Genomic DNA, 27,600 nt, shown 5'->3' with positions numbered 1-27,600 from the left:
GTCTTCTTGGGGGTCTGATCCCGCCTATGCTGCTGTCCGCTGCCACCCTCACCACTCGATCCGAACTCGCTCTTCTCACATGATCTCTCCAGAAACGTCTTCTTTCTCTTCCCCATCGCACAACATCTTCAACATCGCAGATTTTTCTTATATCTGAGTTTCTTACTCTGTCGCGAAGTGTTAGGCCTGCAATGGGTCGTAGAGTCTTCATTTCGGATGTCCTAAGAAGGCTTTTAATAATTATTATTTTATATAATTAAAATGTAACTTTGTTTAAAAATGACTACAAATTTTATATTATAACTAAATTATAATATCTACCGGTTTCGAAGCTGACCGCTTCTTTATCAAGACTGATTAATACTAAAACATTTTCTACTAAACAATATTCAGAATATTTTGACGGTTAGGGAAAGAAGCTTAGGTAGATCTCAAGTAGCTTTATTTTTTGTGTTGATTGGCAGTCACAGTCAAAAGGGATCAGGGATGATGTGTGATAGGAAACATATTTAATAACGGACTCTTAGCAAAATCATTTACTTCTGTATTTATTATTAATTGCCTATTTAATTTTTAATATTCAAGTACTCTATTGCATGTGTGTAATATATGTAGACCTTTATTTTATTAACATCCGATGTTCACTAAAATTAGTGATTTTAAAACAAAACACTATAGTGATTTTAAAACAATGTTATATTTTAATTATAAGTATTATTTTATTATTATTTATTAGTCCGCCTCCGTAGTGTACTGGTCAGCACGCTCGGCTACCGTTTTGTAGGTCCCGGGTTCGATTCCCAAGGGGGGTAAAATAAATATAAGTGATTTTTTCACTGTTTTATTTATTCAATACTAGCCTGGACTGGTACCTGAAGCGGAGGGCTGATCACCTTTCCTTAATGCGTAAACGATCAAGATAACACTGCGTTTATATGACGCAGTGCCCTATGCACCATTGGGGTGCGGATAAGGGTTTTATTATTATTATTATTTATTAATATGTTTAACTAAAAACTGCTGAAATGCGAATGCTTAGATGGTCAGCTGGAGTGTCCCTTAGGGACAAAATAAAGAGTTCAATGCGTGTAACTGACATGAATAGTAAGGTAGAGGAAAGGCAGTTGAGACGGTATGGGCACATAGGACGTAGATAACCTGAACACATTGTAAAACCAAGATGCCATGGATCTTCCTCGCAAGATATCTAGAGGTAGAAAAATTCACGAATGCTACAGAAAGATAACATCATTCGAAGGCATGACCAAGGTTACGTTATGTATAACGTATATATCATATATGATAGAAGGACCTACAACCTGAGGACGAGGAGAGCTGACCCCAACATGTCCCTTTTATCGAGGTTTTACTGTATTACATTTTTAATTTAAAAAAAAAAAAGTAAAAAGATGATTGAAATAATAAAAAGTTTATGCACCCATAAAACGGATGTATAGTACAAAAATTGTGTAGATTAATTTCTGCGATATCACGAGAAAACACGAAGGAAACATAAAAGAACGGTAATATATTGGAACTATTAATTTTTCGATATGAAAAACAAGCAACTAGCAAAAGTACTGCCTAATGTCAAACGTCCTTAAGTCACACTCCGTATCGTGTCTTTCTTTCATATATTTAATGGTTAACTATGAAAAAAGGTTGATATATGGTAATAAATGGATGATCATACTGATGTTGTCTGCAACCGATGATGGATAACATTGTTCGGCAAAGTGAGTGTCGCGGCACACTGGTGTACCGTGGTGATTAGTACATAGGTGTGCCGCGGAAAAAAATCTAGTTTTGCGAAGATAACAAAATTGATAACGTATTCGCTACGCAATGCACAATAAAAACAATATTTAGGAGTTTTTCAAATCATATTTTTGAATCATAAATGCACTCATATTGTATTCACTGAATCATAAAACCACGCACTCCATACAAATGTATGGGGTGCGTGGAAGTTTTTCGTAAGTGAAGGGTAATTAACTATGAGTATTTAAATGTTTTAGAATTTAGTACATTAACTCTAATGATGACAAGGTTCTTGTCGAAACCGGTTGGATAAAGTGTACCAATAAAAAGTGGTTAAAACAAAGTTGTTTTTATAAAGTTTATAAAATATGCTACAAAGTATCTGCGAAAAACATTCAAGAAATAACACAATTGCTCCAAATTTTGATCGCCTGTGCTCAGTTAATCAAATTCACATTTCTTATTAAACATCATATGTTAAATATGTTTGCGCATTATATTGTATTTATTTTGATAATAATTCAAAATTAAATAAGTTTTTTTTTCTTCCTCGGTGTACCTCTGAAATTTCTAAATTTGGAAGGTGTACCTTGAACAGAAAAAGTTTGCGGAACACTGATGTATAGGGCACTGAATCGCACCGACGCAATGTTATCTTTATCGTAATCGAGAGCGAGGTAATTATTGTCTTTGACTTCAGCTTTGATCTTTCCCTATTTCCATTTTTTCCTCCCTTCCGGATGGAAGGGAGGGGGGAAGAGGGACCTCCTCCAGGTATTTTTACAAATGTAAAATTTTGTAATTTAAACCGTACAAATACTTGTTTCGTAATACCCATATATATGTATAACTTGATGTAACTGTCCTGTTTAATTCCCAAATAAAATAAATGAAAAATGAAACGAATCCAAATATTTTATTTATTTAGATTTTTATGCTTATCTGACAATAACAACTATTTTTATATTATTGTTTGAGTAAACCGAAATGGTTCCCTATGCATCATCTGAGTATAGTACAGTGACTGGAGTCAAATAAAACGAAAGCTTTAAAAAAAGGTGTTTTCTATGATATTTTTATACTGGCCACAAATACTCGTTTTCCCTGTAAACGAAGAAAATCTTTTCCGATCTAGGTAAAATAGTCGTATTTCTTTCACACTGAAAATATCCTGAAACACCCTTAAGTGTTCCGAAACGTCCTGAATCGCTACCTCCATCCATCATCCCCATTTCTGTCGACCCAAATAATACCTGAAAGGACACATAAAGATAACTAAACTGCGACGTATTTTCTCTCAATAGTAACATAGGGGCCTAAAGAGGGATGAATGAGCATCAACGTCGAACGTTTTGTAAGTCAGGGTGGCTCTCATCATACTTCAGTATTTATGAGAGAGAGAGAGAGAGAAAGAGAGGACTTTGTGATGTTCAAATATTCGTATGATAATACATTTTAAATATAAACGTCGGTTTCGAAAAATTAGAAAGGTGCATTTAGATGGTTTGGACATGTGGAACGATTGAGTGTAGCGTATTTGCTGGAAAGAGAAACAGAGAAAGACCGAGAAAAACCAGCCATGATCAGGTATGTCCAATTTTTTTTAAAGGTATAACTCGCAAAGCCTCTAATAAATAGGGGTCTAACTAACTAACTAACCATCACGCCGCTTCCCCGCAGGGGTGGGCAGAGAGAATAGAGAGCCACACCACTCTGTCCTTGCAAACATTCTTCGCCTCTTCCACGTTCATGCATCTCCTCATACATACCCGCCGATTGTTACGACTCCTAACCTGACCACTTTCAAGTATTTGGCATACCTGATCGTGCCATGTTTTTCTCGGTCTTCCTCTGCTTCTTTTCCCACTAACATTCGCCTCATAAATTTGTTTTACCGTTCTTTCCTCACTCATTCGTTCTATATGTCCAAACCATCTCAACACACCTCTACTAATTTTATCGACAATGCTTATCTCAGCTTTGCATTCCTTCCTTATTTCACTATTCGCACATCTATCATACATCGTTTTGTCGCACATTCTTCTAAGAGATCGCATTTCGACTGCATTCTACAGTCTACTTTCATCCTTCGTTTGCCAACACCATGTTTCACTTCCATACATTAGAGTTGGAACCAGGACTCCGTTACATATATATATATATATATATATATATATATATATATATATATATATATATATATATATATATATATATATATATATATATATATATATATATATATATATATATATATATATATATATAATATATATATATATATGTTTAAAATATATTTATAAATATATATATATAAATATATTTATATATATATATATATATATATATATATATTTATATATATATATATATATATATATATATATATATATATATATATATATATATATATATATAATTGTTTAATGTATAAACCCTTACACATTAAACAATTTTCTGATTCGGTTTTTTTCAACAATGGCAGTCTTATTTTATCATTTTTTCTAGTCATATGTTCAGTGAGAGATGTTAGTAATATGTTTGTGTTGAAATGTCAAAAATATGAAATAAATAAAAAAGTAAATTAACTTTGGACGGTCGATTCATTATTTTGGATATAAATCTTTCCTCTGCCATTCCACCTCGGAGACGGAACGCAATTAGGGGTGACATGCCACGACTGCCCTAAATAAGGGAACTTAATCAGAGAAGGTAGGAACTTTCCCAATGCCGCCAATCTAGAAACATTACGATAAATTTGAAGAAAAAAATCTAAATGGAACGGTATAATCAGTAAATTGAGATTGGCAAAAAGCAAAGGGAATAGACTAGAAGCAATATTAGAATTACAAAAGCCTTGCAAGCCAATACTATTTAATAATGGAGCTTTTATTAAACTAAAAAATATACTCGTTTTTAGTTGACCACGAATTCTAAGGGAAATTTGTTTCCAATTTAAGATTAACTTTGTCTTATCTTTTTTTATTTTTTTCTTTGTCCGCCTCCGTAGTGTAATGGTCAGCACGCTCGGCTACCGTTCTGGAGGTCCAGGGTTCGATTCCCAAGGGGGGTAAAATAAATATGAGTGATTTTTTCACTGTAATATTTATTTAATATTATTACCCTGGACTGGGTACCTGAAGCGGAGGGCTGATCACCTTTCCTTCATGTGTAAACGATCAAGATAACACTGCGTTTATATGAAGCAGTGCCCTACGCATCATTGGGGTGCGGATAAGGGTTTAATTTATATATATATTTTTTTCTAATTTAATATAATTACTTTTTTAATACAATTTAATTTATTTAGAAATTTAACAGAACATTAACATAAATACATTTACAATAATAAATAACAAATAAAACAGGTAATTGTTACATTCCAATAACAAAATTTCGCAAATGTTAAATGAGTTAAAAGTAAACAGCAAAAATAAAATAAAGCAAAAGTTAAAAAGATTAATAGGCAGACTTAATTTAGACCTGCAGTAAAAATAATAATAAAAAACAATTATAAGATGAGAAGATAAATAATAAAATAAAAATAAGTGCTCAGTAATAAGTTAAAAAAAAAACGGTAAACACATAAAACAGAAAACATACGCAACAGGTACGTAGCTATTCACATATTAATACGTAGTATCAATATATTGATACTTAGCATCGATACATAAATATATAATTAATATAATACAATTTCTATACATTTCTACTTAATACGATCTTATAATTTTAGTTACGCTGAGCCTGTTCAAAAAAGAGACAGAGCTCTAGTGCTTGGAGATGATGATCTGTATTTGATCAATCTTGCAAAGGTTTTTGCGATTAAAAAGTCCCCATCACTGTCAGCGGGGCATGTAAGTTAGTAAGTTAGGAGATGGATTGTAAATAGTATATACAATCCATCTCAGCCTCCGTAGTGTAATGTGTATTTATGAGAGGGTGAATGTGTATATCTGAAGTGTGTAAGAGGGTGTGTGTGTGTGAGAGATATTGATATTAGTAAAAATAACATATAAATATATATCTACGGTGTCGGCGTATTTGATCAATCTTGCAAGTTTTTCGCGATCAAATATAAACAATAATATTACGAATGCTTTCCTTCCCTTTAATACCTTTTTTAAGTCCCTATCACTGTCAGCGGAGCATGTAAGTCAATATTGTACTCACTTAGGGTGTATCTCCACATGTCCTTGAGCGGCACGTTCCCGTTGCGGCCGCCCAGCAGGTAGACGCAGCCGGCCAGCAGCGTGGCCGAGTGCTTGGTGCGCGCGGGCGGCCACTGCGGCTCCTGCGCGCCCGCGCTCGCCGTCACGGGGCTCCACATGCCTGCAAGGACGCAGTGTGATCAGTCACTAACAGCCGACTAGACAACTAACAAACCAGAGAGAATAGAACGCCATACCAATCTGTCTTTGCAAACATTCTTCGCCTCTTCCATCTGCATGCATATCTTCATATTATATATATATATATATATATGTATATATGTATATATATATATATATATATATATATATATATATATGTATATATATATATATATATATATATATATATATATATATATATATATATATATATATATATATATATATATATATATATATATATATATATATATATATATATATATATATATATATATATATATATATATCTGACCTGACCACCTCCAAGTATTTGAAACGCTTAAATACTTGAAATCTTAGTGATAGAAGGGTATTTACTGATTTGGTCCTGTTATATAAAATTCTTAACAATTTTTTGGATAGCCCTGATCTCCTAAATCAAATAAAGCTTAGCGTGCGTCGAAGAGGTACTAGGCAAAAATCTGTATTCGCAGTATTTGTACACAATGCAAACTATGCCATGTTCTCTCCGATTCCGCGGCTTCACATGTTAGCCAATGCTTTTGGTAGTATAGATTTATTTAATATATTGTTATCCACCTTGAAGTCTGCACTTTCTCAGCATTTCTTCTCCATGCTATAATGGATAAATTTAAACGTTGTGTTTCACTCTCTCTCGCTGCTCGCTGATATTGTGTGAAGGAGATGTGTATTTAACACTATTTGTTATTTTATTATATTATTTTATGTTTTAGAATTTTTGTTTCTCTATTAGTGTATTCATTAGTGTATTTTTATATTTGATATTGTATATAGGTATTATGTTTTGCAGAACATCTATCATTGTTTTGCTGCATCGCATTTCGACAACATTCAGTCTACTTTCATCTTTTTTTTTAAACAAAATTAATTAAAAATAAAACTTAAATTTGAATGTTTTTAAAAATTAAAGAAAACACTTTGTTTTTTACCACTTGAGTTTTATTATAGACTACATGTTTCAGAAGTTAAACTTCCATCATTCAGGTCTGTATAATAACTTATTGTTATTATACAGACCTGAATGATGGAAGTTTAACTTCTGAAACATGTAGTCTATAATAAAACTCAAGTGGTAAAAAACAAAGTGTTTTCTTTAATTATTGTAACATGTCTTACCACAAAGTTAATGCCGAAACAATAAATAAAATATTTGAATGTTTTTATTCAAAATAAAACATTTTTCATTATAAACTTATTTTAAATGTAAAAATATTACGAGTAGATATTTAAGAATAGGCCTGGCACATCAGCACTGGCGTTACGTGAATCTCTTTTCGTTTAACGATACGAAAAATGGATATAAAGAGCTTTTATTGCCTTAACAAAAGTACGAAGGAAAATAAAGAAACGTCTCCTGATTATTAATGTGCCGACGAGACAGGTTTGTCGATAATGCATGGATAGAAGTGGGAAAAGGAAGTATTTTCCTATCCAATGAATTATGGATAGAATTCGGAATCTGATTCGAGCAAAAAAAATATTCAAACGGATAATAAAATAACAAGTTTATAGTTTTTTTCCACATTTATTTTATTTGACTAGTGACCGAATTTCTTCGTTACCGATATCATCAGACTGGTGAAGCCTAGATAAAACTGCATATTATATAGATAACAAGGCAGGGATTAAAAACAATGTTTTTTTTATAAATTTTCTGACAAAGTGAATCAAAATTTGCAAATTTGAAGAAGTTGTTATTAATTATGTAATATTAATGTTAAAATAACGTGAAATTCTACGAATATGGTAAATCTCTATGGATACGAATTAAGTTGATTATGACATGAATTAAGTTAAGACATAAATTAAGTAAATTGATATAGTGATTGTCCTGACGAAGAGACGGTATGCTTCGAAACTGGTAGATAAAAATCTCGGTACTAACATTACAATAATTTTTGTGAAAAAATTAAATAAACAAAAATTACTATTGCATAAAGTTAATCCTATAAATATTTTCATTAATTTCACCAAAGAGATGAATTAACAGATGGGAATCGATATTGCAGAAGACTAATCCCTCTAAAAAAAACAGGTCACAAGGTCTACACCAAAAAAGAAGAAGATTTGGGAGTCGCTTTGTGGTAATATTTTTCCCTCTTAAATTTAAGTTTAACTTGGTGTTTGAAAATGATCCGGAATGCAAAAACAGCGTGTCACAATAGATTTTAAGAAATAGTGGTATTTACCAGGTAGAACTTAAATAAAAAATTGCTATGAATTTGAATATTATTCTCAATATACTAAGAATACTCGAGAACAACGTTTCGAAATCGGTTCATACATATAGAACTTCCAAGAATTCGAATAGTGTGGTTGTCAACAATGGGTAAAATTGGTGAACGTTACACGTGTGTAAAGTGATCACTTAACGGTCGTCAGCCCCGTAAATGCTCAGACTTACATATTCTTCTTTACCTTTGATGAGATGTCAAAAATAATATGAATATTATTAATTGAATCAACACTTTTTCAACATAAATACACCCTCTTTTCAATAATTCTGTTATGAGAACTACTCTGCACAGTACATATAACATACGAGTACATACATATGTATTTTGCATGTAACAGTATGATTGTATTAAATGTCCAGTCTCATTTATTCAGTTAATCCTTTATTGCAATGGGCTTACGCATACCAATTGCAAAACACAATTTGCAAAGTGAAACTGAGCCACCGCCGTAGATATTAGGGGTAGTTACGTTCAAAAATTTGTCTATTGAATCCAATACAAAGGCTTAGGGCTGCTACGGAAATCCTGAGAGCAATTATAATAATATATCGGTGGACCTACCCAAATCCATTACAAATTCAAATAGAATATACATTAAGGGAAGGTCCCTTCCTATAACAGGAAAGGGAAATAGAGAGAGAGAGAGAGAGAGAGAGAGAGAGAGAAACAGAGCAAAAGGGGAGATCATAGATATACTCCTCATTGCATACAGGAAGAATTTTTTATGATGATGACAAGGTTCTTGTCGAAACCGGTAGGTTAAAGTGTACGTATAATAAAAAAGTGGTTAAAACAAAGTTGTTTAGTTTTATAAAGTTTATAAAATGTGCCACAAAGTATCTGCAAAAAACATTCAAGAAAACAATTTTTTAACTTATGTTAAAAAAACGAATACGTTTTAATTCCAAAAACCCCATCTTTTAATAGAAATTTCTGCATGAAATTCTATCGTTTTTTTATTTGAAATATTAGTTGATTATTTAATAAAATTACCATCAGTTGTAGACTAAATAAAGTCGAAATATGATCTTTCAGAAGAATGTGCGGCAAAACGATGTGTGACAGATGTTCGAATGGTGAAACAAGGAAAGAATGCAAAGCTAAGATAAGGATTACCGATAAAATAAATAAAGGTATATTGAGATGGTACGGACATGTGGAACGAACGAGTGTGGAAAGAACGATAAAAAAAATTATGAGACCAATGTATGCAGTTGGAAAAAAGAGCAGAGGAAGACCGAGAAAAACTTGGTACCATCCGGTATGTCAAAAACTTAAAAGCGGTCCGGTCTAAAAACACCCTATGGGCGTTTGTCCACTACACGGGATTTCACCGTCCGGCAGTCCGGTTTTGAAAAATGAAAACGACTACGACAGTTTAGCGTGATCGAATTTACGCGCACCGTGATCACGCACTGATCAAGAGCACCGATCCGAAGAAAGATGGATAAAAGCACAAACCAATCCAAGCCAATCGTCGTTTTAAAATGCTAACTGACGTGCCGGACGGTAAAATTACACGGAATTCCGGGTAGTGGACAAGCGCCCTATATCTGTATCCTCGTATTATTGTATCTACGGAAAAATCTTTCTGAGTTTTTCGAGATAAAAGTGATCATAAGATTAAATTAGGAAAGGTTGGAAGATTGATAGAAGGCAAACTGATAATGATATCATTACGGGAAATATGGTGGAGAAAATAGCAATCCAAAAGGATACTGCTGACATTAGATGATAATGATGAGAATTTAGATAAAGACAGGGGACGAAAACAACATTATAAAAGTTTCATTTTATTTGATGCCTAGATAATGACAAACTAACAGTAAAACGTTTTTTGTTATATTTTTAAACATTTCGACATAGATAGGGAAGAATATGGAAGTGTGGGTAGTTACAAGGCTAAAGACCTGTCACAGGCTGGTTAAGTGATCAATTTATTAGTGATTTCGCCCATTCCTGGATATATATTTTTTTATCTCATGACACTATAACTCCCAAATGGCAAAATTAGCTCCTAAATGGAGAAAAGACAGATTTGTGAACAAGTGTTTGGACACACTCAAAATGTAATGAATAATAGTAAAAACTTGATTTATAATAAATATTTTAAAAAACCTATACTTAATTTAGTATTTTTGTGTATAATATGCCATGTAATAAAAACGGTCAGTACACAACGGAGTCCTCGTTCTAACCCTGATGTATAAAAGGGGAGCATGAAGTTGGCAAAAGAAGGATGAAAATAGGCTGAATGCAGTCGAAATACGAGCTCTTAGACGAATGTGCGGCAAAACGATGCATGATAGATTTTCGAACAGTGATATTAAGAAAGAATGCAAGACACACGCATTATATATAAAATTTAGAGAGAATAGTTAGATAAATATATGAGACAAATGTAGTTGGAAATAGCAGTAGAGGAAGACCGAGGTAAATTTGGCATGATCAAGTATTTGAAATACCCCGAATACGCCGATTAGATAATAATCCAAATGATGAGATGCACGAATGTGGAAGAAGCGAAGACTGTTGAAAAATTGTCAAATAAAGATAAGTGTTGCGTTCTCTCTGCCTATACCTGCGGGGAAGCTTGTTCATAAGCACGTAAGTAATTAGATCAATCATCTAGTCAACTCCCAGCGTTCTCGGATAGAGATGCACTCTCGCCCTCTCGAACCTGCATACAACCCTTGACTCGGAAGTCGGTAAATATTTGTCCGCTTCCGGTCCTAATTAAACGAAGGGTAGTAATGCGAGAAGGGGAAATATGTGACTGCATTTGGCGACAGGAAATGACGTGTTAGCTTCCATTCCTGTCGCTAATCCAGGAATCTCAATCGAATTAAGAACGGGAATGTAACTTAATGGGACCGATGATATAAAAATAAAACGAATTAACACATAACGACAAGTTGAAAATGGATTCAGGGCCCTCATGAAGGTACACCGACACTGTAGTGCCAGTACAATACGTATTTGCTTTAGCACACATACCACACTAAAACTACATCAATATCAAAAATGTTTAGTGTCTCCAAATACTTGTTCGCAAATCTAGATTACGTCCCCAATTTTTATTTCAATTTAGAAAATATTTTTTCCATTTTTTTTCGACATCTTAACATAGATGAAGAGAATATGAAAGTCTGGGCATTTACATTTTTGCTGTAAAAAAAATATTTGGTCAGATTACAAAAACAAAATTAAATCATGTTTTATGAATAAACAGGGCCCTCATGAAGTTACCCCGATAATGTAGGGCGAGTGATATGTTTGCTTCAGCACACATATCCCACTAAAATAACTAACCATCACGCCGCTTCTCCGCAGGGGTAGGCAGAGAAAAGAGAACGCCACACCAATATATTCATTCCAAACAATATTCGCCTCTCTCACGTTCAAGCACCTCCTCGTTAATAACTACAACTACATTCGCCTCATAAATTTATTTCACTGTTCTTTCTTTACACATTCGTTCCACATGCCCATACCATCTCAACATACCTTTCTTTCTTAGATTTTCATATTGTTTATCTCAGCCTTGCATTATTTCTTTATTTCTTCATTTATTGTATGGTCATAAGGTGTCACATCACATCAAGATATGAACAAACTCAAAATATGAATGTTATTTTTTCCGTTTTCTCAATTTTAGGTAAATCTTACCTCAATCTGCACGATCTCGTGTTTCACGGACAAAGGCGTACGGAGGGGCTATTGCATCCCTTAAGTATGAGATTGTGTACATAAATAAGAGCGCGTTTCCTCCCCTTGATATTTGCACGTCCAGCAGTTAAGGGAGGGTCTTTAACCGCTCCCAAGCGACCCCTTCTTTCTGCACATTGTTTTTCGTAGGACCAGCTTTATGATATGCATAAATAATACTGGGTGTAGTGAAAATCAGATGAACTCGAGATGAGAAAATCTTTTTTATATAAAACATTTTATAATCAAAATATAACGTAGATCTCAAGTGGCTTTATTTTTTGTGTTGATTAGCAGTCACAGTCAAGAAGCAGTTAGCTTTGAAACCGATAGACATTATAATTTAGTTATAATAAAATATTTATAGTGATTTTAAAACAAAGTTACATTTTAATTTTAAAATGGTAAATCATAAAGTTATTTATAAAATAAAACAACTTTGTTTTAACCACTTTTTATTGGTACACCGACCGGTTTCGACAAATATTACCATTCGAACATCTATCATACATAGTTTTGTCATACATCTAAGAGATTGTATTTCAACTGCATTCAGTGTACTTAATAATTTTGACCAAAATAGTGTTTTCCGAAAATAACTAACTAACTAACTAACTAACCATCACGCCGCTTCCCCGCAGGGGTAGGCAGAGAGAATAGAGCGCCACACCACTCTGTCCTTGCAAACATTCTTCGCCTCTTCCACGTTCATGCATCTCCTCATACATACCCGCCGATTGTCACGACTCCTAACCTGACCACTTTCAAGTATTTGGCATACCTGATCGTGCCATGTTTTTCTCGGTCTTCCTCTGCTCCTTTTTCCAATTACATTCGCCTTATAAATTTGTTTTACATTTCTTTCCTCACTCATTCAGCCTACATGTCCAAACCATCTCAACACACCTTTCTTAATTTTATCGATAATGCTTATCTCAGCTTTGCATTCCTTCCTTATTTCACTATTCGCACATCTATCATACATCGTTTTGTCGCACATTCTTCTGAGAGATCGCATTTCGACTGCATTCAGTCTACTTTCATCATTCTTTTGCCAACTCCATGTTTCACTTCCATACATTAGAGTTGGAACCAGGACTCCGTTGTGCACCGTATTTCCGAAAATAAGTAAATAAATAAGATACCCAAAGCGCAGTATTTATCACCTTAGCTTCAAGTAATTAACGATCAAGATAACATTGATTCAATATATCTCCCAATGATGTTTTATGTAAAAATATTAAAATCAACTAGATAAAATTACATTCAACCTCTCCTGACGTTTAGGGTGAAGTGATTATTTTTCAATTATCTCCAGAACATGTCGAGATTTGAATTACCAACGTCGTGTATTGATGATACAACTCAATTGAATCATTCATTAGTTACATGTTTTACCGACTGAATATGTAGTGATTAGTCATATTTTCTTATTTTGTTTTTACCTTTTGTTTTTTTTATGTTTTCTCATGTGTTATATTTTCTAATTTTTTTATTTTCTCATTTGTTTAATTTAAATATGCTTCTAACCTTATGTTTTTCTCATTTATTTCTTTTAAATATGCTTCTTATGCCTATTTATTATACCTGTTAATTGTTTTTTTTTTATATTTTGCCTTGTATTAGTATTAGTTTTGGTTATTTAAAAAAAATCTTTATAGTTACTTTATGTTCCAGTTTTCTTAACCTAAATCCCATGTCCCAATATGAGAAATAGAAATAACTCATCGGGAATATTTTATGTATATTTGACTGTATATCATATGCTTTGAAAAAATGTATATATGTATATATCGCTCACTCCTTTCAAGAACGTCATCAGAAAACTTGAATTCTCAGGTGAACGTTTTTAAAGTTTAAAAATAAAACACAATGTATTAAAAATAAATATCAAGCCACTTATTGAACTTTTAACTGCGCAACAGATCTTTTTAGGTAAAACCTGACGGTTTTTTCTGTATTTGAAAAATATTTAGTATATTTGAAAAAAATAATTAAACAATACATTTTCTTCAAAATGCAAAAACAACACTTTCTGACCTGTAGCGGGTAAATATTAAGTTAAAAATATGCCTCTTTTGCTAAGATATAGTACATTTTCTGGGCATTCCGAAAACATGCACAAATGAAAATTGACGATTTTTGATTTATGACGTTCTTGAAAGGAGTGAGCGATATGTATATATGTCATTTGTTTTGAAAAAAAATAATAAAATAAAAAAATAAACATTGTTTTAAAATGTCATAAATATTTTACAACCCGAGAAATTAAAAAAAAATCATAATCCTTCGTTTTTTGATAACCCTGTAATAAGCGTTTCGCCAACCTTTCATAACTTTCAAACTAACTACAGTTTGTGGTTAAACTGCCGGAGCATGTACGCGATACATTATATCACCGGCTTCCGCGTAAGTCCGAACTTGTTTGCGTCATATGCGAGATTATGCCGCGTAACGATGTTTCTTCTCCAAACTACACTTATATCCGTAACAAAATTTGTAGTAAAACTCATATTATACAATACAACGTGATTAAACGTCCCATTTGACCTGTCAAACTCATTAAAGCTCGGTACTATAGATTAATCCTAAGTAAAAGAGTAATATTTTACATATACTGTACTTAATAAAGGAAATGTGAATTTTATATTTTCTTATTCAAAACATATTACATACATAAGTCATGTATATGATATTCCCGATGAGTAATTTATATTTCTCATTTTGGGATATGGGATTAAGGTTAACAAGACTGGAACACAAATAATAACGTTACAAAAAAGATTTTTTTAAATAACCAAAACTAATACATAGCGAAATATAAAAACAATAAACAGGTACAAAAAATAGGCATAAGAAGCACATTTAAAAGAAATAAATGAGAAAAACATAAGGTAAAAAGCATATTTAAAATAAACAAATAAGAAAATAAAAATAAAAATATATTTATACAAATATATAATATACATATATATATATATATATATATATATATATATATATATATATATATATATATATATATATATATATATATATATATATATATTTATATATATACATATATATATATATATATATATATATATATATATATATATGTATATATATATATATATATGTATATATATATATATACAAATATACTAAGACTAAACGTTTGATGCCAGTAATAAAAATTTGGCAGCTTAAATGAATTCAATTTAAAAGCAAGAAAATCGATACTTCAAAGCCGAAAATATCATCTCCATATTTCTTCAAGTGCTGTATCTCAGTTTGAATATAAGACCCACCCCTGTCGAGCCTACCCTCGGCTAGAGGGTGGGGAGAACTCATTGCGTATAATAACTAAACCCATACTTAGTGCGCCAGATGAACTAAACATAGGGGTAGATTTCACCCGCGATACTTCAACGTAATCATTTTAATGCTTTTATTTTTCTGCTGAAAGGGGAAAAATCGGTTGGTGGAGGATGTTGAAAAAGGCCAAGAATGTTATATCCGTATATTAGATATTAAAATCAAAAACTGATTTTTAGAATCAACTATTGTAAATTGTATTTGATTGGTGTGGCATTATATTCTCTCTGCCTAGCACTTACCTCGTTTCTAAATGGATAAATAAAAAATATTTTCGTACTATTTTTTGACATCTCATCAAAGATGAAGAAGAATATGGAAGTCTGGGCATTTACGGGGCTGACGACCGTCATAGGCTGGTTTAAGTGATCACCTTTACACACGTGTAACATTCACCAATTCCACCCATTATTAACAACCACACTACTCAAATTCTTGGAAGTTCTATATATATGAACCAATTTAGAAACCTTGTTCTTGAATCACTAGAACTTCACTAGAGACATCTATTGGTGAGATGTAAAGAAGCTTTTTATTAAACAGAAACTGTTATATTGGTACACACTTGGACACACTCAAAATGTTGTAGATAATATTTTATTTTACGATAACCGTTTATTCGCTTCATACTGTATGAATTCCTTTAAAAAGTACAGAGTCAGAGTTTTTTCACCGACAAAAATTTGCGATCAGTAATAATATATGCTTCTTTACAAACATCTCTATAAATTCCAACTCGCAGCATGGGCATGGGTAAAGTAATATATGAAAAATTCCAAAGAATCTAAATTCAAGCGTAAAGTAACTCGAAAGTAAATGGAATATTAGAATCCTGCTTATTACTCTTCAAAGGTATTCACAAATCCATTCAAAATGTGTGCGCAATTTCAAAACGCCGTCAAAGGGAAAAATGTCCGTCGTCGAAATTAAATGTGTTACATCTCAACATAGATGAAGAAAAATATAGTGTTCTTAGTAAAAATAAGTCTGGGTATTTACCAGATCATAGGCTGGTTAAGTGATCACATGGCGCAAGATTCACCAATTTAACCATTAATGACAACCGCGCTACTCCAATTTTAGGAACTCCTACATATATTGTAAATCTCATGACGGTTTACGTGTATGTTTACTGGGGTCATCTATGGTTGAATCGAGAAAAATAATTTTACGTGCATTCATGAAAAATGACTCCTAAACTTACTAATTTTGACTACAGATGAATATAAATATGCAACAAATAAACAGAAAAAGCTTCGAATCCTTGTACGTAACAGACAATGAGATTTTTTTAGGCAACTAAAAAATATTTTGAAAGAGAGAACGAAGACAAATAAATTTTATTTTCGTACAAATTTCAGAGCGTGATAATTTTATTTCAATGACCTGATGATGGAATGATTATTTCGAAAGTGAACGATGAATGGTAAGGAGAGGGTTATATTACAATACCACAAAGTTAACAATGCTTTTAACATACAAAATATAAACAGAATAAGCTTCAAATCCTTGTACATAACAGATAAGGAGAATTTTTTAGGAGAATTTTTTTTTAAAACCCTAATACGAAATTTTGTTAAGAGTGACCTCGAAGACCCACGTTCATACTTAATAAGACATTGTCTTAAATCTTTCTTAAAATCCCGCAGAGCCTCCGTTGACAGGGTGTGTAGTGTTTGTATCTAGGGGATGTACATTCCGCGGTTCATTATCATCCCCTCTTAGCAATAAATTACGCTTGATTCGGAAATTATGAACACAGCGAATGAGGCCGCTGGAATAACTACCCAAAAGTCTAAAAACTTTGCCGTATCGGATGATTAAGATATGAACGTGCAGCAGTTAAGTTACGCACATTTCTCGTATAAAGAGTGAGGGGTGAGTCAAATTTTATGCCGATACGTGAAAGAAATAAAGACCCTTATCTTATATCAAAAGTAAATTGATTAAAAATTAAGATATTTTGTATATATTAAAAGCATTGATATCTTTGTGGTATGGTAATAAATAAATCGTAATAAATAGAAATAATTTTTTTTAAAGTAAAAAATCTTTGTTTTAACAACTTTTTATTGGTACACTTTTTCCAACCGGTTTCGACAAGAACCTTGTCATCTTCAGGGTTAATGTACTAATTCTAAAACATTGAATTACTCATAGTTAGGTTGTAGTTAATTACCCTTCCCTTACAATACCAAAAACTTCCACGCACTCCGTACACCTTATGAAAATATGATTTTAAAAAATGTGATTTCAAAAACAATGCTCAATAAAAGCAACATTAAGGAGTTTTTTTCCCGTTTTTTGCGACAGTCGCAAAGATACCAATCTAGACTCAAAAGACATGTATCATCTTCAGATGTCACAAATACTCGTTTTCACTTAGTATTCGAATAAAGATATATATTCAACCATGCATGTGTGCATATTGCAACTAATCTTATGTTTTTTTTTAAATAACAACACGCAGTTACTTTATAGACAACTGTGTTCATCTGACGACAAGTATCTTTAAATAGGTACAAAAAGAACAGCTTCTTGGATCTTTCGAAAAAAAATGCATTTATTTCAATATATTGCGTAGAAACACTTATTTATCCGCATTCTGAAATCCCGTTAATATTTGACCTTGAAACCAAAGTTTATTAAAATAATTTAAACTCGCTGTATCTTACCTTTATTCAGTTATATGTATCTAGTCAATTAACGTCGTTTTGCATCTTGTGTACTTAAATCAATATAAACGAAGATAAATAGCAATGACAACATGTAGAAATTCAGAAAAAAACAATTGTTGCACTTTCTCGATGCTATTCTAGAAAACTATTCTAGAAAAGATTAATACATTTAACTATTTGTTTTCGTCTGGGCTGCGTCAAAAAGGACCCTTATATATATATATATATATATATATATATATATATATATATATATATATATATATATATATATATATATATATATTAAATACTACAATATTATTTTTTGACATCTCATCAAAGATGAAGAAGAATATGGAAGTCTGGGCATTTACGGGGCTTACGACCGTCATAGGCTGGTTTAAGTGATCACTTTACACACGTGTAACATTCACCAATTCTACCCATTATTGACAACCACACTACTCAAATTCTTGGAAGTTCTATATATATGAACTAATTTAGAAACCTTGTTCATGAATCACTAAAACTTCACTAGAGACATCTATTGGTGAGATGTAAAGAAGCTTTTTACTAAGCAGAAACTCTTATATTAGTATGTGAGATCCGAATCCCGGATTATAATCACACACATGAGAAACGCCAGAAAACACCATTTTCATTTTTTTTCTTCTTCATCTTTGATGAGATGTCAAAAAATAATATGAAAATAACTCCTGTAATTGGAGATAATCCAGATTTTGTGAACAAGTATTTGGACACACTCAAAATGTTGTAAATACTACAATGTTACAGCACTTTTCCTACATCTATGCATGTACTTCTACCGGACCTTTAAAAATAATAAGAAAAAGTAGATTTTTTGTCCATACTTTGTAGTTTTCTCACAAATCCGTCGGATTTAACAAAGGAAAAATGTTTAAAGTCCTTCAAATGGACGGATAAATTATTCCGGAAGAGGAAAAGTAAACAATTTTCATTCTCGAAACGTACAAAAGACTTTTAAAGTAACTTTTCGTCATTGTAGGGATGTTTCTAACAGAATTAAGTATCTAGGCCTTTGGCACAACTTTACAAGAGGACAGAGGACTCAAAGAAGCAACCCTCAAAACTTGGCAATCCTACAGAATCGAAATTTAACTAGCTTTATTGTATCTGCAGTTCTCCAATAGTTTTGAGGGATAAAATAATTCATATTAAAAATAAAACTAATTTAAAAGTCTTAAATTAGACAAGAATTGACATTTTAACATAGATGAAGATGAACATGGAACACTCTCCTTATCATTCATCGTTCACTTTGAGGAATACCACTTAAAATTTAAGTGGTATGACACAAAACGAACGATGAATGTTAAGGAGAGTGTAATATTACCATATCACAAAATTTACAATGCTTTTAATATACAAAATATTTTAATATGGAATTCTGGTTATTTACAGGACTTACGATCTATTATAGACAGGACTAAGTGATAACTTATACACGTACAACATTAACCATTCTATCCATGATTGACAATCACTCTTCTCAAATTTTGTTATTTCACATGTGCAATCTCGGCAACATTAATATTTAAGGTGATTGAGATCACTTAAACCTGCCTATGACGGGTCTTAATCCCTGTAAATACTCAGACTTTCATATTTTTCTTCATCTATTATGTTGAGATGTCAAAATATAAAAAATACAGAAATTGTCTAAATAAAACCAAAAAATAACAAAATCAGCGCTTAAATTGATCAATCTACAATTTCAATTGGAAAACATATTTTCGTTACAATAATATAAATCAATTTTAAACCGGTTACGTGAATATTTGACCCATTTCTGCTCTTTCCCTTCACTGTGCTACAGAAACCGCCAACTCACATAATAGGATAACAGAATAACGAAAAGGTGCATGGCACTATATTACACAGGCCTGCCTTCCGTTCATGCACACACACGCGTCTTTATATTCCTTCGAATCGATACACACACCGTACGAGTCGCCTATAGAAATTGGATGAATGAATGAATGACCTCCTCGCCTTCGCGTGCTCCTGGTAGGTCGCACCGATAGTACAACGGTTCCTATCAATCATTATATTTTTCGCAAGGAAAATTTATTTGGCCTTCACTTGTATGCTACCCTGGTATCGAAAAATTCGTAAAAATATGAGGTATGTATTCTTTTTAATCTACTTTATAATATGAAGAAGAAAATAAAAGTCTAGGTAATTTATAGGGACTATGACTTGTCATAGAGTGGTTCAAGTAATCACTTTATACAAGTGTAACATTGTCTATTCTACCCAAGACTGACAACCACACATTCAAAATTTTGCAACTCATCATACCTTCATCTTACCATGGATGATTAATCAACCACAGATGCTGCCGAGCACTCAAATGTGTAGTTTGTTAATCAAAGGTAGAATAGTGAATTTTACACGTGCATAAAGTGATCACTTAACCAGCCTATAACAGGTCGTTAGCCCTGTAAATACCCAGACTTCCATATTCTTCTTCATCTTTATTGAGATGTAAACATGTAAAAATAACTCCTAATTGGAGAAACACAGATTTATGAACAAGTATTTAGACACACCCAAAATTTTGTATTGAAAATGTAAGTACCTGTTTGTTCAAAATCTTAATTCTCCTAAGTTAATCGCCGATTCCTGCGACCTTCGGGTAGGTAGAAATATACACGAGCAGTTCACAAATATGCCAACGAAAGCGTATAAAGTTTGAAAGACATTCGAAATAAGGGCTGAATTATGAATTCAGAAAACGTAAGCCTACTTCAATGAAGTTTGCATAAATGTACCTGTACGTATGTGTGTACGTATGTACAGGGTGTACGTATGTACAGGGTAAATAGGGTTAGACGTGAAATAATTTTTGACATTTGTGAACTAGACAGCTGCAGTATACAAACAAATTAATAATGGCGTAAAATTAATCATCCAATTTAGTTTAAATAACTTTTTACTAAATAAAAAAATTATATATTTTGAGTGATGAAATCTTTATGTGGACATTTACTATATGAACTTATTTTTTTTCTGTCAAGTGGAAAATATGATCCTTCAAGTGGCTGCCGCTAGTGTTGATACACATTTGTGTCCGTTTTGTCAATCGGTTTGTATACTGCAGCTGTCTAGCCCACAAATGTCAAATATCATTGACGTACAACGCCATTTCCAAAAATTAAAACATCTTCCGATATGGTGATTAATTTTGCGCTACCCTGTTTATAAGCGTGGAATATATAAGGCTTCATCAGGAACGCTATTCTTGTAGAATGAGGTAACGGTAAAAGCATGTAATGGGATTAATGTATTCAAGAACTTCAATATTCATTCACAATTACAATAGAATTTGAATGTTTATTAATTAAAATATACAATAGTATAGGCGTCTCAACTTCAAGCATCTGTCGTTCCTCTTTATATGAAAGAAGTTGGAAGTCTGAGCATCCCAGGGCTTACCACCTGGTATTTGGCTGGCTTAAGCGATCACTTTATACACTTGTGTAACGTTCACCATTCTGCCCATTATTGAACATCCATATTATATTAATTCTTGAAACATGCATATCGCTCACTCCTTTCAAGAAGGTCATAAATAAAATAAAAACTTGATTTCTCAGGAGAACGTTTTTAAAGTTTAAAAATATAATACAATGTATTAAAAATACATATCAAGCCGCTTATTGAACTTTTTACTGTGCAACAGATTTTTTTAGGTAAAACCTGAAGGTTATTCTCCATTTGAAAAATATTTAGTTTATTATTTTTAAATTAAAGAATACCTTTGGGGGGTACATATTAACTTAAAATTATGCCGCTTTTGCTGGGATATATTACATTTTCTGGGCATTCCGAAAACATGCACAACTGAAAATAGACGATTTTTGATTTATGACGTTCTTGAAAGGAGTGAGCGATATGAGCAATGGTCTCAGAACCATTCACATATCGGCACGATTTTCGATGCGTTTTGAAAATATGACCGATTTGAGAAATTGATGAAGTATTTATTTAGTTTATTTCGTTTTATGTTTTGAATATAAAGAAGAAATAATTAAAATTTTAATTGTCTTTTTCAGTGAAATTTCCTGTTCTTAATGTTTTTTCGCGTTTGTATTTATTTAGTGCCGGTGAATAGTTGGGCAAACGGAATGGAAGTTTTATTTTAGACTGTGAACTATTTGCAGAGCAAAACATTATATCAGCAATCTAAAACGGTTCATTTGAAAATGTTTAAGATAACATCAAGTTTACTTCGCAGTTTAACGGAAACACGTAGATAAACTTCATGGAAATTTGTAAAAATATGTTTCAGGCGTCTCCTAACACGTAAAATAATTCGGTAAGGATCTTGCAAACGTTTGAAAATAAAATGAATAAAATATATGTGTATAAAGTCACCATACAAACCATTATATGACATATCGCTCACTCCTTTCAAGAACGTCATAAATCAAAAATCGTCAATTTTCAGTTGTGCATGTTTTCGAAATGCCCAGAAAATGTACTACATCCCACCAAAAGAGGCATATTTTTAACTTAATATTTACCCACTATAGGGCAAAAAGTGTTGTTTTTGCATTTTGAAGAAAAGGTATTGTTCAATTATTTTTTTAAATATTTGAAATAATTTTCAAATGGAGAAAAAACCTTCAGGTTTTACCTAAAATAATATGTTGCACAGTAAAAAGTTTAATTAGTGGCTTAATATTTATTTTTAATACATTCAATTATATTTTAAACATTAAAAACGTTCTCCTGAAAAATCAAGTATTTTGATTTATGACGTTCTTGAAAGGAGTGAGCGATGTCATAAGCAATTAAATACCTAGATTTTATTTTTTTTCATTACATAATTCGGCAATCACTTTGAAGTAACATCTAACCAATATTTATTGAAGTTTTATTGGTAAATACACAACTCAAAAATTTTTACATTCGGTGTTTAAAAATGATGCGGAATGCATCAAAACGCGTGTCACAATAGATTTTAAGAAATAGTGGTATTAACCAAGTAAAACTTAGTTTAAACATTATATATTCTTCATCATCTATGATGATTTGTCAAAATGCTTGAAATATTAATTACGGAGTAAAATTGATTTGTTGGAAACGTGCCTACAAATCAACTCAACTTCTCAATTATACATACTTATGAATTTATAAATATTCGTTGCGTTCAATTTTAAACTCGAGAATTTCGGAACTTTATTTTTAGAGCATTGTAATAAACATCGAAAAGCACTCTTGGTGTAACGTAGCAGAGAGAAGTTACGAAGGAAGGTTGGTTGGTACATTTAAAATGTGAAGTAAACGAACGCCTTCCGCCATCACGCGATTTGTCCGCCCGTAATGAAAATGAGTTTGATGCAGGGGTCCTAAAGCGATACATCGACTAAACTCATAGAAGGTAATAAGATGAGGATTCTAAATCAATCTGAGGAAAAATTCCACTACTGGCTTTCTCTGGTGACCAAATTGAGAACCGTTTCAGGACTTTGAAGGGAAACAACTCAAGAATAATAACAGTCAAATTTGCGTCAAAACGGTGTATGACAGATGTCTGAGCATGTCCCATGTTTAAAAGATGACAAATGGACATAATTGATAGAAATAACAAAAATCATTTTTGTATCTATAATTTGTCATTAAATAGTATAAGCTAAAATATTATCTTACATTTTTTACATCTCAACATAGATGAAGAAGAATATGGACGCTTGGTGTTTATGAGGCTCATGTCCAGTCATAAACTGATGGAGTGATCACATTACACACGTGCAACATTTACCATTCTACCCATGATTGACAACACCACTACTCAAATTTTTAAAACAACTACATATATCATTAATCTCATGACGCTGTACATACATATCGTAGTCATACAGGAGAAAGTGACCAAGTGCATTTGGTACAAAAACGGTATCATTGACTATTTGATATCTTACTAGCTTAAGATTATAATAATAATAATAAAATTGGATAACTTATATAGCGCCATTTTCGTAAAAAAAATACCTCAAGGTGAAAAATATCCAAAAGGATTTAAAACTTGTAAGTATAATATATTGACTTGGTAAAAATGACTTACTGCATTGATGTTTATTTTCTTGCCAAACAAAATTGACTTAAATGACCCCTTGAAATTTTACGTTTTGGTAGTTGGTCACTTTCTCCTGTACGACTACGATATTAGTAAATACTCAGACTTTTATGTTTTTCTTCATCTATTATACATTGTCCGCCTCCATAGTATAATGGTCAGCACGCTCAGTTACCGTTCTGGAGGTCCCGAGTTCGATTCCCAGGGCGATCAAATAAATATAAGTAATTTTTCACTCTAATATTTATTCAATATTAACCTGGACTGGTACCTGAAGCGGAGGGCTGATCACCTTTCCTTCGCGTGTTAACGATCAAGATAAAATCGTGTTTTTATAATACAGTGCCCTATGCACCTTTGGGGTGCGGATAAGGGTTTGAAATAAAATTATATATTGACATGTCAAAAAATGTAAAAAACTCCAAGTGTTGAAAACCCAGATTTTTAAACAAGTATTAGGACACACATAAAATATTGTAAAATAATCTTCCTTAACAACCTTCAATATATAAAAAATATACGTTTATTTATATATTTTATTAAAGTTACATATTTTTATTCGAAAGATTGTCGATATCTGGCATATTAGTGAACACGTTTGGTACGGCAGATCCTAGTTTAGTCCACATCTGTAACTACTGCCCCTTCAGAAAACTTTTAAAAAGGACAAAGGATGTCGCAGCTTTAAAGATGAAAAGTGCTACAGAACTTTTAAAACTTTCCCCAAATACATTATCGTCGGACATCTTTGGGCAACGTCAGAAAGAAATGTTTTTTTGAACATGTTTTTTTTACTTCTAGTACACTAATGTCAACCAATTCGTATATTTGAAGCTCTTTTTTCATACATTGAGAAAATATAATAATTTAAAAAAATAAACACTTGTATAATACTTATAATACACTTGGCTGAACTGCACCCCTTTGTATTTTTAAATTTTCCATACAATATGTCTTTGAAAACACTAGTAAATTGTACTACTACTACTACTACCATCACGCCGTTTCCCCGCAAAAGGTAGGCAGAGAGGATGGAACGCCACACTCTTCTGACTTGACATACACTCCTCGCCTCCTTCACATCAATACATCTAGTCATACATGCCCTCCGATTACGCAGACTTTTGACACCGCCAGATTTTAGGTTCTGATTGATCTGATCGTTCCAAGTATTTTTTGGTTGTCCTCGTTCTGTTTTCCCTCTCACATTCGTCACATATATTTTCTTAGTCATTCTCTCGTTATCCATACGCTCCACGTGTCCATACCACCGTAAAGAACTCTTCCTAATCTTAATTGTAAAAATCTCTAATTTTTAAATTTACCTTTTATATATAAGCAGGGTACAAATACTAAAGAAAATTAATAATAAAAACTTGAAAAATACCAGTTATTGAGTTTTATTTCATTACATAGGACGAGTTTCGAAAACTACAGTTGTTTTCATCGACAGGTGATCAGTTAAACTAACGAGCAAAAAAAAAGTGTTCAGGTATATATAGAGGCTGGTAGGGTAATACATAGATGGAGAGAAGTAAAGCACTTTTTGCAACAGGAAACATGGATAATAATGGTGACGTATTTTGGAAAAGCATATTGTATAATTAGGGATTTATCCGAATTTAAATTTTTACGTATTTCTGAATTTTCTAAATTGTTTTTTTTAACAAATAACAAAATTAAGATATACATACATAAAACAAAACAAAAAAACAGTAGAGTCAAATTTTGTGTTCTGATTTATTATAAATAAATAATAATAAAGTGAGAAAAACTTGACATTCAGGAAAATTTATGAAACAGAAAAAGTTGTGAAAAAAATATGTTGATAGTATTTCAAGTTAACGTGTTTCCAGACCGTTAGCTGGGGTAAAATTATACTTCGAAGTACACACATATGTACCTATAAGTAAAATAGTATTGCTATAACAACAAAAAAATAAGAATTCATACAATTGTCTATAGTAATTGAATCAATCTTTTTTTGAATTCCTACAAATATTTTTTTCGTTCTGGCAATTTCAACAAAAGCGTCTTTAATGTCCCTTTGAATAATGTCATTATTCTTACATTCTATCTAATAAAATTTAAATTTCCAAGTGACTGATTGGTGGATGAATTTAAATTAAATAAAAAGCACCCCTTGCACGTCACCATTTGAGAACCGTCCTTCGGAAAACCCTCCCTCAATTAATCTATTCGTCCCCCTGGCATTTTCCACGATGCAGAGTGCTCAGTACAACTCTGCCTGCGACCGATTGTGCTTTAACGTATCAAAATCAGCCACATCCAAAACTGAAGTGATTTTATTGTATCATCAATTTTATAGGAAGTACTATTTTTAAGCATTTTACATTGTTTTAATTAAAAGCTTGCTTTACGGAGTTAAATTCACAAATATGTTGGAATTAAAATAACAAACAAATAAACAGTTTGAATAAGATTAACATAAGATTTGGAGAAAAAAAAAACATAATTAAAAGCATTGTTAACTTTGTGGTATGATAATATAACACTCTCCCAATAATTCATCGTTCACTTTGTGTAATACCACTTTAATTAAAGTATGTATATTAAAGTGGTATTACACAAAGTAAGCGATGAATGATAAGGAGAGTGTTAAAAAAATATGTCTGAGCAAATTGAGAATGAAAGGAAATTGAATAAATTGAAATGGAAATAAAGAACCAAAAATAATTTTAATTAAAATTTTACTTCAAAACATTTTGAGTCCAAGTACTTTTTCACAAATCTGTACCAGTATGTTAAAATAATCTGGATTCCGTATCTTCCAAACATACAAATATAAGTGTCTCTGCTTAATAAAAGCTTTCTCAATTCAACATAGATGGCTATTGTTAACTCATATGTACTGTGTTATGAGATTAACGATATATCTAGGAGTTCCAAAAATTTAAGTAGTTTGGTTATCAATCATGGGTGGAATGGTAAATGTTGCACTGTATAAAGTGAACATTTAACCAGCCTATGACGGGTCATAAGCCCTGGTAATACCCAAACTTTCATACTCTTCTTCATCTATGTTAAGATATCAACAACAACAAAATACTTGTTAATTGCGACTTTTTCTTAAAATATATTGTGACACGTGTTTCAATACATTCTGCATATTTTTTAAACAGAAAAATGATGCAGAATGCATTAGTACACGTGTCATAATAGGTTTTAAGAACAAGTGGTACTTTGCAAGTAAGATTTAAATTAAGAATGGATAGATTTTACCACGAAGTGAATGCTTAATCAAGTAAGTTGTCCTCTTCTTACTGTTTGAGAACGAAGTAACTAAAATACGTTTTTCTCCTGTTTTCCTTTACAGATGTGGCTGGTTT

At 32.1% G+C, this 27,600-nt stretch overlaps 1 protein-coding gene across 2 annotated transcripts in view; it reads right to left on the bottom strand.

Moving 5' to 3' along the window:
• The window catches only part of LOC148303924 (uncharacterized), a 73,287-nt gene that overhangs the window by 11,752 nt on the left and 33,935 nt on the right, over window positions 1-27,600 (bottom strand). For both annotated transcript variants that reach the window (XM_088269136.1, XM_088269137.1), the window contains exon 2: window positions 5,935-6,093. In XM_088269136.1, the coding sequence (XP_088125262.1) occupies window positions 5,935-6,091 (157 nt within the window). In that variant the 5' untranslated portion in view covers window positions 6,092-6,093. The remainder of the gene's footprint in view (window positions 1-5,934; window positions 6,094-27,600) is intronic.

This window comes from Brachycentrus maculatus, unplaced genomic scaffold, assembly GCF_059751285.1.
Source record: "Brachycentrus maculatus isolate JH-2025_06_01 unplaced genomic scaffold, ASM5975128v1 h1tg000340l, whole genome shotgun sequence".
Classification (NCBI taxonomy): Eukaryota; Metazoa; Arthropoda; class Insecta; order Trichoptera; family Brachycentridae; genus Brachycentrus; species Brachycentrus maculatus.
This window is presented reverse-complemented; position numbering and strand designations above follow the sequence as displayed.